The 13,138-nt window shown below is 49.3% G+C and overlaps 1 protein-coding gene across 3 annotated transcripts in view; it reads right to left on the bottom strand.

The window, feature by feature from the left end:
- SMG9 (SMG9 nonsense mediated mRNA decay factor) overlaps window positions 1–13,138 on the bottom strand; it is a 193,101-nt gene that overhangs the window by 62,323 nt on the left and 117,640 nt on the right. For all 3 annotated transcript variants that reach the window (XM_078655499.1, XM_078655498.1, XM_078655500.1), the window contains 3 exons: window positions 12,979–13,090; window positions 10,213–10,308; window positions 2,717–2,802 (listed from right to left, as the gene is read on the bottom strand). In XM_078655499.1, coding sequence (XP_078511625.1) covers window positions 2,717–2,802; window positions 10,213–10,308; window positions 12,979–13,090 — 294 coding nt within the window. The remainder of the gene's footprint in view (window positions 1–2,716; window positions 2,803–10,212; window positions 10,309–12,978; window positions 13,091–13,138) is intronic.

The raw sequence follows: 13,138 nt of genomic DNA, 5'->3' as shown, positions 1-13,138 counted from the left end.
GGGCAAGGTCCAAGGCCACACAAACAGGTCCCTCATGAGGCTCTGGGGCATCAGGGGCAGAGGTGTCTCAACGTCGGTGTTCCATTCACTTGGGAGAACTGTCTGGTACAAGGAGGCTGGAAGCAGGGACTGGGGCACTAGTCCAGGAGAACTCACAGGGGACTCGACCCTGGTGATCCTCGGGCACTTAGGGACACCGTTGGTCCACTGCTACTTGGGCTGTGGGGCTCGGGAACAGTGGTGTCTTTTGGTGTGCTGGAGTTACTCACTGTTCGAGGGGGCTAGTAGAAAGAAGCTGCAGGTGGTAACTGGAAGGCCAGTCTGGGCAAACCCAAGGGTGGGTTTAGCTCCAGTAGATCTGGGGACCTCGTTGGCACAGTCACCTCTCGTAGACTTGGACTATGGAGTGCGGGTGCATAGGTGTTTTGAGGCGTTGGGTGGCTGCAGTCACAGACTCACTCTTTGTCTTTGATTGAAATTAAATGTATGAAATGAGTACCTCAACATGCAGGTCAGTCTTCCTCAGCGTTGGTGTCCAGACTGGAAACAACAAGCCTTGGATGCTGCAAGGAGTCCGCTACCCAAGGTGTAGGTGTTGTGTGGCTCTGATGGGTCCTGGTGTCCCACACTTGGGGAGAGGATGGATCTGACCTGTAGGAGCACTGCTACTTCTTCCTGGGTGGCTGCTGTGTTGGTAGTACCCGAAGACGGCAGGTCAGTGTACTGGTTGTCGCTTCTTTGGTGCCTTCGGCTGAAGGGGAGCAGCTCCTCTACTCTTTTGGCGATTTGCGAAGCACTGGCATCCCTCTGGGTTTCTTAAGGTCTGCACTGAGGCAGGACTAATACTATGTTAACAACAAGGACCCCCTGGTACGGATGAGTATCCTGGGACGGATACCATCTAACCTCCTTTTAAAAATCTCTTTGTGAATCCATATGTATTAGTTTAGGATTCTTTTATTAACTTTGATCAATGCACTGACTGTTATTAATTGTCTTTTTTTAATCAAATTAAAAATTTATATTTTTTGAAACTCTAGTAGTTTGTTTGTTTACTCTATTGTGTTTCCGTTTAAGTTTATGCCTGGGAGTGTTATTTTACATATACTGAGGCAGGACTAATCCATTGCTCCACAAGGGACAAGTGCAGCAGGCAGGCTGGCAGGGTTGGTGCCAAGGCAGCCGTGCACCTTGATTCTCCGGTCAGCAGCCTTCTTCTTTGTCCATGTCTTCTTAAGGTCTGTAAAAATCTGAAGTTGTGGTATTTGGGGGATGGGGGGCGCTAAATACTCAATTTAGGGGTGTCAAGGGAAGCGAGGAGTAGTAGTCAATTAGCTACTTACTCCTTTGGGGAGTGGGCATCACCCTGTTCCACAATTCCAAATTCCATCACACACAAGACGGTGGAATCTCTACATTTGCATTCACCTAGGGGTGTGTCCAGCCTGGCACTGCAACACACCTCCTGTATAGCTAATCTTACCGCCTGTCCTGGTGCCAGTTTACCCAGGGCAGGGGGATCAGCATCCTCTCTTGTGAGGTAAGCTAGATTTGCATACCAATGGTGTAGCCACTTTGAAACTTCCTGCCCTGGAACACAAATTTTACCAGCCTTCTTGGAGGAGGAGGAGGTGATGAGACCTCTCTCTCCAGAGCAGGCATTGTTCCTGACCTACTGAGAGCGAAGGCTCTCACCCTTGCGGGATCAGAAACTAGTCTGTGGTGGCGCAATGGACTGGGCCAGTCAGCTAGCAAACTAGAGGGCTGGTAGGTTTCAGGGGTACCTCAAAGGTACCCTGTGGGCACATGATACATGCATCAATGGAATCAGGGTGGGTTTAATACGTGGTGTTTAATACCAAACACCATGTGTTCCAGTGAAGCCATCATGTGGGTGGGTAACTTGTTTTGACCAGTTCTCAGTACATACCTTAAGATGGCATCCCTGTACACTTGTACTGTCAGTAATGGAACTGGCCCGCACAGGGGCATATCTGCTCATGCAGAGATGTCCTTACATACAATAAATACATCCTGCTGTGCTGTAAGGCCTGCTGTAGGTGTGACTTAGAAATGTTGCATGCAGTGTTTTAGAGCACATGACACAAGTGTGAGTCATGTTTGTTTTCACTTTTTAGAGCACCTTGTCACACAGCCTGTAGTGACAATCTGTACGAGTTTGGTGCTGGGTCCACTAGAGTTGCACAAGCTATGCTCTAGCTCTTAGGGGCCCTCTCTAGTACCAATGCCCTTGGCACCAGGGGTACCACCTACAAGGGGCTTACATAAGTGCTAACGGCCTGGTCAATTGGGATCAATTCACCACTGAACTTGATCTGGGGAAAGAACACTGGCACTAGGAAGCTGGTTAGCAGGAACCCAGAGCACTTCAGTCAAAGTTGCATCAAATACCAAGCACAAAGTGTGTGTGTGTGTGTGTGTGGGGGGGGGGGGCAGGGGGGTTGGGACTACTGCAACAAAACCCAGTTTTCTACAGGCAGTATTTAACAGTATTTGAAACACTGTTGTCCTTTTTCAATGATGAGGCTTTTTGCAAGGAAAAAAGGTGGCTATACCTTGATTCACACTACCATCTTGCCACCACACAAAAATGTTTAAACCAGAGAAATTATAGAAGTTCATGCGGACAGCGTCAGGCATTATAAGAGAAAGGGGCGAAAGTAATGCAGAGACATCGATGCTTATAAATTCTCACCTGTACAAGTTGAGATCTGTGAACCAGTCCTGGACTACAATGACAACGTGGCAGACGGTGAAGAGGAAGGCCGCAATCTGCAGAGACTGTGGAAGAACAGGAGTTGAAAGTGAGATGTTATTAGCAACCCCCCCTTATTGTTCCCCAAGGCACTGCTCCAAAAACGCACAATGCAAAACTGCAAACTTTATAATTGGATTCTGGATGCCAAGCCTGCCACGTAACCACATACTATTAAAATATAGAAATGGGTATGTTCAGTAGGAAGAGTGCCTTCTTGTTAGACCTGTCTGCCCTTTGAGTAGTCCCTCCTAATTAATTAATTATTTTGTCCCCTTTTTGCCCCTCAAACCTTTTTTATCTTTTTATGTCCACTGGATTTTTGTGGTATTGACCTAGGGGTTAGATGCTCTTCTGCCCTCATAGTACTTTTTCCTAAGGCCTAGGTGCCTTTTCTGACTAGAAACCTATCAGAACCACAAAATGGTGGACAGTAACTGCCACCTTAGGAGAAAGACCCATAGGGTAGAATAGGGACCTTCCAGAACCTTCTGGACCCTGCTGGACCCTTTGTGGACAGCCTATATAAGGCCAGGGACAGGGTAGCCATTTTGTGATTTCCAGAGAGCTTGAGGAGTGAGGCAGTGGCGTGGGGAGGTGGGCGCGCAAGAAGTAGTTATTTTATCTGTGAGGTAGACAGCCTCTTCTTGAGGACGTCCCCCCCCCTAGTCCTTGACCGAGCCCTGACGTTGGTTTATGATACCTGAGGGAAGCGGCTTTGTAATTTCTGCTGGCCCCCTCCGGTCCCCCTTTTCTCCTGCCTTCCCGGACACTGCCTGCTGACTGTGGTAAGCCCCGCTAGTCCGCCTTACCGGTTTCCAAGAGAGGGAGACAGGAGTGAGTTTGGCGTCCTGTGCTGCCGGGAGAGTCACTGGTGAAGAGAATAGTGTCTGCGGAGGTAGCGCCGATCAGTGCGCAGGCCCAGGGGTAGCGTGGCCGACTGCTGGTGGAGAGCGAGGTAGCGCCGATCAGTGCGCAGGCCCAGGGGTAGCGTGGCCGACTGCTGGTGGAGAGCGAGGTAGCGCCGATCAGCGCGCAGGCCCAGAAGCGGAGTGCCCATCTGCCGGAGGTGAGGAAGGGAGGCGGCGCCTTGCTGAAACACTGCTTCCCCGCGCCTGCTCAGTGGCGCGATCATCGGGGAAACTGAGGAGACGGTGAGAGCGGCCGTATCACCGCTAACCCCAGGCAGGCCTCCCCTCGGTGCCGGTTTGGAGAACAGTTGACCCGGCCCACGAGGGAGGAGCCGCCGGGAGAGGAGGTCTGGTGACAAAGGGCTGGTTGGCTGTAACGGAGCAGTACTCGACTGGCCCCCAAGTAAGGTGGAGACAGGGGGGGCTGTTGTATGACTGAGAAACAACCGTGATGCCGGAAGGGAGATCTTTCTTTCCCCCTACTCCTTTGATAACTGAGAGGCCAGCCCTGACAGGTTTGGAGAAGACAGACTAGAAGTCATCAGGATTAAGAGTAAAGAAGAATAAGTGAAGCAAGGGAGAGCAACTGTACTGAAGAAGAAAACTGAACGCCTGTGGCTGAGGGATGGGGATTGTGGTCTATTCTTGTATTCTCTTTCAGAGGTGGAAGGGGAAGAGAACTCTGACCTTGCCTTATTCAAACACCTGAGTTAGCTATAAATGAGCTGATTGCAGCATTGAATCTGTCATCTGAAACCCTGGGGTTACTCACCTGATTGTAGGGAGAGTGTTACTCGGTGGGTGCCAAGGTATCAATCCAGATTCCTATTGCCTGGATATTCCCAAGGTGTTAAGAAAAGGGTGTATTGTGAATTAATGGTTAGAAACTGTATTAATGTAAAGCCAGAAATGCAGAAGTAACTGTGAATAGAGGGAGTGAGGAAGTTTATGGAAACAAGAAGCGTAAATGCACTGAATTCATTGTAACTGTGGTACAGAATTAGCATTTGAACACAAAGTAAGAAATTAACAACAAATGAGATCATAAAGCTTTTCTACTTTTATAAAAAGTAAGGTGTAATGTCATTTTTGGATGGATGGGCACTGAGTTACTGAGTGGGTGAGACGCAAACTTAACACAGGTTCCTTTGAGCTAAGCCTTTCCATTTAGTGCCAAGCTACTCTTTGTGACTTGGAGACCCCAGGTCCAAACTAATTGGTGTCCAGCGGTGGGATAAAAACTGTGTTTGCGTCCACTCTGAAGTGACAAAGTGTACTCCATAGGCTTACACCTGGAGTTTTCTCCTGGCGGACTTTCCTAATTACTTCTTTTGCTTTTTCCAAATTTACTCCTGGTGGTGGGTGGAGGTAGCTTCGAATTGCCCCTTTTGAACCAATTCTTCCCCAGTGGTTGTCCCTATATCTCTCATAAGCAAAATGGAATTTGCTCTGGAGGAACTGGAGACCTATACTACAGCCCAGCTTAGAGACTTTTGCCAGAAGATGGGAGTTTTTTTTAAGCGTGGTGCCAAGAAGGGGGAACTCCAGACCAGTTTGAGAGCATGGGTGGCAGCACATGGAGAGGGAAAGGAGGAGGAAGAGGGGACGGACCGGGACACAGTCATAGGGGTAGATGGATTGTTCCAACCGGAGATGGGGAACCTACTACCAGGACCTAGGACCTGTTCATGGGCAGGCAGCAGTGTCTCCGGAAGAAGCTTAACCGAAGCTGAACTAGTGGACAGGAGGGAAAAAAAGACAGCTAAAGTGGGAGTTAGCCAGGTTAGAAAAGGAGAGGGAGGAACAGAGGATGGCTCACGAATTGAAACTTAGGGAGCTAGAACTCAAGGCCCTACAGACAGGACCCTCCAACTCTCCCAATGGTGGCAGCGAAACAAAAGAACTGACCAGGGAATCCAGACCCTACCTACCTAAAGATATAGTTGCCAGTTACAGCTCAGGGGATGACATCGCCAAGTGGCTGGCTGCCTATGAGGTCTCCTTAAGAGCCCATGGGATCCAGGAAAAACACTGGGGGGGGGTGGTTTATACAAGTACATGCCTCCTACCGGACGGGACACATTATTGGCCCTGGAACAGGAAGAGCAGACCCACTACCCCACCATGAAAGTGGCGCTAATTAAGAAGTTTGGGCTGACCCCAGAGAAGTACAGGCAAAAGTTCAGGGGAAGTCACAAATTAGGCACACAAAATTGGGTGGCTTTCCTGGACTATGCAAGGAAGGCCCTAGAGGGTTGGATACAAGGCAGCGAGGTGAGGGACTATGAGGGGTTGTACGACCTATTTCTCAAAGAGCACCTACTCGAGAAATTTTTTCCCGAGCTGCGTCAACACCTGGTGGACAGCAAGCTGACCAACCCCAGAAAGCTTGCATAGGAGGTGGACATCTGGGCAAGTACCCGGGTGTCCTCAAAGGGGACTGGAGGGGATTCTTAAAGGGCCGGACATGGCGCCCCCCAGAAGAAGGAGGGGGGAGATAAAAAGCGGGAGTTCTCTAAAGGTCCCCAAAATAGTTTCCAGAGTAAGGGAACAGGATTCACCCCTAAGGCTAACCCGCCCAGAAACCCTCATCCTGGCCAAAGTAAGCAGCCAAGGGTTGTCCACTGCTTTGAGTGTGGTGGTGTTGGACATTATAAGGGAGATGTCAAGTGCCCAAAGAGACCACCCCCTCCCACTGGAGGAAAAGCCCGGGGAGTAGCTAGTGTAGCGCTCGGGGAGGAGTTGCCCTTAGATAAGGGGGGTGAGTGGGCGGGTGTCACCTTAGTGTCCCTGGGAGATCGGGAGATGGTTCCTAAGATTCAGGTGCCCTCTAATACTACCAAGTATGGGCAATGGATCACCATCAATGGCCAAAGAGGGGAGGCTCTGAGAGACACAGGAGCCAGTATGACTATGGTATGGAGTCAACTGGTGTCTCCAGAGCAGGTAATTCCACATGTACTCCACCCCGCCGCGATGGCCGACGGCAGATTGGGCTACTACCCTGTGGCCGAGGTTCCATTTGAGTGGGAAGGGGTTGCAGGTTCACTTCGAGTTGCCGTAAGCCCTGCCGTGCCAGTCGATTGTCTGCTGGGAAATGACAATGAGCACAATGCTTGGAGAGAGGTGGAATACCGGACTCATTCGGAGATGCTGGGTACACCTGACTGGGCCTGTGTAAGCACCAGGTCTGCGACTGCCCAGAGAGGGAGTTCGCCTGGGCTGGAGCCTGGAACAATGGCCCAGCCCACTGCCAAAAAGGGACAGACCCGAAGACAGGAGAAGCCTGCTTCGGCTTCCACGCCCCATGAGACAGATCGGCCACCTGCGGTGGTGGGCCAGGAGTCCATGGAGGGGGAAGTAGTCTCCCTGGAGGACTTACCTATCCCTGTCGAGTGGCATGTGGAGGGAGGGCCTACCAGAGAAGAGTTCTGTAAGGGCCAGAAGGAGTGCCCTACCCTTGAGGGACTGAGGCGACAGGCCGAAGCCCAGGCAGCAGGGAACGTTGCAGGGCACTACCACATTTACTGGGAGGACGGACTCCTCTACAGTGAACCCAAGGTACCTTTACCCGGTTCATCACGGACCTTGGTAGTCCCTCAACGATACCGAGCCTTTCTGTTAGAATTGGCTCATGAGATTCCCTTGGCAGGACACTTAGGTCAGGACAAGACCTTTGCCCGGCTTGTCCCCCACTTTCACTGGCCTCAGATTAAAGTGGCATCTGCCACCTACTGTCGGACGTGTGTATCCTGTCAAGCCAGTGGGAAAACAGGGGTGAAGCTAAAAGCTCCCCTGGAACCACTACCTGTCGTTAGCACCCCCTTTGAAAGGGTGGGCATCGACATTGTGGGGCCATTGGATCCACCAACTACAGCTGGTCACAGGTTTATCCTGGTTCTGGTGGATCACACCACGCGGTACCCAGAGGCAATTCCTCTGAGGACTGTCACTGCACCTGTTGTGGCTAGGGCCCTGATGGGGATCTTTACCAGAGTGGGTTTCCCCAAGGAAGTTGTGTCCGACAGGGGGACCAACTTCATGTCAGCATACATGCGGGCAATGTGGAAGGAGTGTGGAGTGACCTACCGGTTCACCACTCCATATCACCCCCAGTCCAATGGACTGGTAGAAAGGTTCAACAAGACCTTGAAAGGCATGATAAGAAGTCTGCCTGAGAGCCTGCGGAGGAAATGGGACGTCCTCCTGCCCTGTTTGCTATTCTCCTACAGGGAAGTGCCGTAGAAGGGAGTGGGCTTCAGCCCCTTTGAGCTACTGTACGGGCACCCTATGCGTGGACCTCTCAGCCTGGTGAAGGATGGATAGGAAAAGTCTCCCAGAAAGCCTCCCCAGGATGTGGTGAGCTACATGCTGGCCTTCCGGAGCCAAATGGCAAAGTTGTGGAAGCAAGCTTCTGACAACTTGGAAGCCAGCCAAGCAGTAATGAAAGAGTGGTATGACCACAACGCTCACCCGGTGGAGTTGGAGCCTGGCCAGAAAGTGTGGGTGATGGAGCCTGGAGAGCTAAGTGCCCTCCAGGATCGCTGGACAGGCCCCTTCGAGGTGTTGGAGAAGAAGGGTACAGCCACCTACCTGGTGGACCTTAAGACCCCTCGACAGCCCCTACGGGTGCTGCATGCTAACCGCCTCAAACCCCACCATGAGAGGCCCGAGGTCATCTAGATGATGGTGACTGATGGAGGAGAGGAAGCGGAAAGCGAACCTCTCCCTGACCTTTTTTCGTCTCAGGAAAAGGATAGGTCGGTGGAGGGAGTGATTCTCTCCCCATCCCTAACTCCTGAGCAGCAGGAGGACTGCCGTCAGATATTGGAGCAGTACTCTACGTTGTTCTCCCTTGTTCCGGGAAGGACCCACCTGTGTACCCATGATGTGGAAACAGGAGACAGCCCACCAGTGAAGTCAAAGACCTACCGGCTGTCAGACGAGGTGAAGGCCAGCATCCACGGTGAGGTTACCAAGATGCTGGAGCTAGGAGTTATTGAACCTTCCAGTAGCCCCTGGTCCAGTCCGGTGGTTTTAGTACCAAAAGCTGCCCCACCGGGCACCACTCCAGAACTGAGGTTCTGTGTGGATTACCGGGGACTGAACTCAGTGACCAAGACTGATGCGCATCCGATCCCTAGGGCGGATGAATTGATTGACCGGCTGGGAGCTGCCCAATATCTGAGTACCTTTGACCTTACTTCAGGGTACTGGCAGATCTCCCTTACAGATGGAGCAAAAGAAAGTTCAGCTTTCTCCACGCCTGAGGGACACTTCCAGTTCTGCGTGATGCCCTTTGGGCTCAAGAACGCCCCTGCCACTTTTCAGCGGCTGGTGAACCAGGTCCTCTCCGGAATGGAGGCTTTCTCCGCTGCTTACCTGGATGACATTGCAGTCTTCAGCAGCAGTTGGGAGGACCATTTGCGTCACCTGCAAGCTGATCTCCAGGCCCTGAAACAGGCTGGCTTGACAATCAAGGCCAGCAAATGTCAGATTGGGCAGGGGTCGGTTGTGTACCTAGGCCACTTGGTGGGTAGGGGAACAGTGCAGCTCCTCCAGGCAAAGATAGAGGCGATCATGGCCTGGGAACCCCCCCAAGACCCAGACTGAGGTCCGAGCCTTCCTGGGCCTCACAGGTTACTACCGTCGCTTTGTGAAGGGGTATGGCACTATTGTAGCGCCCCTCACAGAGCTCACATCCAAGAAACAACCTCGACGGGCAGTCTGGACAGAGGCTTGTCAGCAAGCCTTTGTGAAACTGAAACAGGCAATGTGTGCAGCACCGGTCCTGAGGGCCCCAGACTTCTCCAAGGAGTTTGTTGTCCAGACAGACCCATCAGAACATGGCATTGGGGCAGTGTTATCGCAACTCAATGAAGAGGGTCTGGATCAGCCTGTAGTCTTCCTATCCAGGAGACTGCTTCCCCGGGAACAGAAGTGGAGTGCAATTGAGAGGGAAGCTTTTGCAGTGGTATGGGCTCTGAAGAAGTTGCGGCCATACCGGTTAGGCTCGCACTTCCTGGTTCAGACTGACCATCGACCTCTTCGTTGGCTGATGCAAATGAAGGGGGAGAATCCCAAGCTGTTGAGATGGTCCATCTCCTTACAGGGAATGGACTTCCGGGTGGAACGCACAACGCAAAACTGCGAACTTTAGAATCGGATTCTGGATGCCAAGCCTGCCACGTAACCCCATACTATTAAAATATAGAAATGGGTATGTTTGGTAGGAAGAGTGCCTTCTCAATTAGGTTTCACTTACAGCTTGCTTTTCCCCACTTTCCACTGTATTGAATGATACTTTCACATGCCCCACCTCTTATACTGTGCCATCGAGTTAAAGATATCCACTTTTGTATTTATCCCGGTGCCCATTCCACAACACAGAACAAGCACCTTTTGAAAGACCATTTTGATTTTCCTCAACTCTTACCCATGTAACCCATGCTGCATAACATCAAGCCATCTTAATTTTCAAAATAAAGAAGGCAGCGTCCTTGGCGGATCCCACACCCAGCTCACCTGCATTTCTACGTAGGTATGTGGAAGGTTGTACTCTGGTGGCAGCTTCCGGTCATTATTGATTAGATGATCCAGGATCGCGGGGCTCAAGACCGGCTGCAGAGAAACAAAAGAAAGGAGTGATAAACAAGATACTTGTCAAGGATCCACAGAATACGTTCAATAATTTTTTTTCATATTGATGGTATTTAGTTATTGCTAAACTAACACGGAGCTGGTGCAGAGGGTTGTGTGTGGCAACAGCAACACGCTGGTTGCACTTTTTTTTTTAACTTGTTTATTTTTAAGGGTTTGAGTAGCACAAGAGTGCCAGTAGGGGAATCCTATCAAAAATTAATGTGTCATTGTGTAATGTAAAGTGCTACAATACCTTCAAGTAGAGTTTGAGCTGTAAAAAAATGCATACAAAATGTAAAAAGCATGCAAATTTACACACTTTAGGAGGCAAACAGAGGGAGAGAATTGAACTCTCGACAGTTGCGGGGAGGGAGCTGAGGGTTACTGGAAGAAGAGAAGGTTTTCAGTTCTCCCTTGAAGGACTGTATATAAGGAATTGCCACATTATTCCAGCTAAAGGAGAGTTTTCCTCTTTGCTAAGGAATTCTTACCCAGAAGCACTATAGCCAGAAGCTTTAGATGAGTGGACCGCTGTCTAAAACCCCACCTCCCCAAAAATACTGCGCTCTGTTAAGAGTACTTCCTTAATAATTATTTAAGAAGTATTTAGCAAATTCATAAAGAAACACTGCACAATAGTGTGTGAGATCAACAGCATCACTATAGGACTACTGAATTCCTAAGAAACGCGTGCACAGTATTCGAACAGTACAACTGAAAAACTGCATGCTGAATTCACAGGATCACCACAAACTGTACTATAGTGTGTTAAATCAGCATAATACAATGAACTTAGCAACCTTGCTGTGAAACGTGTCCCTCCATTTCAAAAGTTCAGCAACACCTGAGCTTCCCGCAACAAAAATAGTAAAATCGCCCTAGACCCAAAAAACAACCACATAGAATAAAGGTCACATTCAGTAAAAGTCAAGGTAGATAGCACCGACTATCAAGTCTAACAGGAGTACCTATTTTGCACGTCCCATATCTAGCAGTCGGGTCAAACTTATCTGGTGGTGTTGGGCACACACACAAGACTAGGGCATCTCCAGGGCACAAAAGGTTCTCTTTAGGTTAGGGATCATTTATTTCTAAAAATATAATCTCTAGAAAAAACAAAGGTGAGAAAGAAGGCTAAAATTGTTCTGGAATAAGGATGACTTACCCCCAGCCAACAGAAACAGACCAATTGAAAGGGGTTTAAAAGCCATACTTTCGGGGCCAAATGGAAAAATGGGCAATACAACCCCCTTAAGGGTATGCAGAAGCCTGCCTTTAACAGCTACATGACCCAGGCGATTTGGGCCTTTTGTTCTCCAGCAGGCTGGGCTGTGTGCGTCTTGTTGCTCCAGGGCTGGGCTGTGTGCGTCTTGTTGCTCCAGGGCTGGGCTGTGTGAGTCTTGTTGCTCCAGGGCTGGGCTGTGTGAATCGTGTTGCTCCAGGGTTGGTCTCTGTTTTTGAGGCATTCTGAATGCAGATTCTTCAGTGAAGTGAGTCTTGAGCAGATCTTCTCAGCAAAGCTTCTCTCCTTGCAGTGGCAATCCACCTCCTCTCATGCCGAGCAGATCAACACTTATCTCCACGACTCTTAGAAGCAAAACATCTTCCAAAGAAAACTTTAACCATAATAGCTTCAAAATCTGGTAACATATTTCCTCTGGGATGGTGTGCATTCGCCTAGATGTGAGAATGATGTAAAACTCACAGGACTGAGATTCATTATGTATCCCAAGATGTGTCCAGAGGTGGGAAGCCAAGCCAATCAAAACACATCATTAAAAAAACTAAATCAGAGCACTTTCGTCAAATCTGAAGAAGTGCATCTTCATCTTTGTACTCTTATTGCAGCAGGTATCTGCAAAGAATGCTCAGGTCATATTCTTTGGAAAGTCAAGGTGAGATTTAGATTGGATTCAGATGCCGTTCAGGAGAATGCCATCACTGATAGGCGATAGCCAGCAACACAGGAAGACAGGGGTGAGGATTCCACGAGAGCTAAGGAAACTTGGTTCAAACACTGGGAAAAGAATAGCAACATTGTTCTAATGAACTGAACCAGGGAGAAATGGGTCCCAAACAACAAGCAGGATGGTGCATGTAGCCATGCCCACCCTGAAAAAGTCCAACACAACTTTTTCAAGCCACGAAAATTAATTTTATCCCAATGTCTAGGTATTAAACAGAGTCCTAGATAAAGGACGACATTTGATTGTCGAGTATGAATAATAGCAGATCGTACCTGGAGGTAAGTATAGGAGACTGAATTTCAGAAGCTCAAGAAACAGAATATAAAAAACGAAGCAGGCAAACCAGAAACCCGCCCCAAAAAATAAATCTAGGTTGGAAAACTAATACAATGCATACGTGACAGCGCATGCGTATATTGTGCCTGTGGTGCGGCCCATCTACCCAACCAGCCCCACCCGCCCCCGATCTATACATGAATCATGTGAATGACAATCTCATAATGGCCATGGTACCAATTAATTTATATTGAAGATGTTAAACAAGCTACTTGGTATAGTCGGTTTAAGGATGCGCTGCTACTGGTGAACAGTAAATATCGCTGGAACTGTGTTATTGACTGTTATTGATCAAAATTAATAAAAACATATATATTAAAAAAATAAAAATAAACTAGTGACCTACCTGCGTGTCCAGGAAGATAATTCTCTCCTGAGTGATAAAGAAGTCAATGCCGCTTGTCTGGTTGCCCGCTCTCTCCTTCATCTCTTGGCTCTGGGCCCTGAACACATAACTCCTGTTGAGGGGTGGAAGAACACAGAAAACAGGATTAGTATAAACCAGC

Source organism: Lissotriton helveticus, chromosome 7 (genome assembly GCF_964261635.1).
Source record: "Lissotriton helveticus chromosome 7, aLisHel1.1, whole genome shotgun sequence".
NCBI lineage: Eukaryota > Metazoa > Chordata > Amphibia > Caudata > Salamandridae > Lissotriton > Lissotriton helveticus.
Note: the sequence above shows the minus strand (reverse complement) of the source record. Positions and strands in the feature narration are given on the sequence as shown.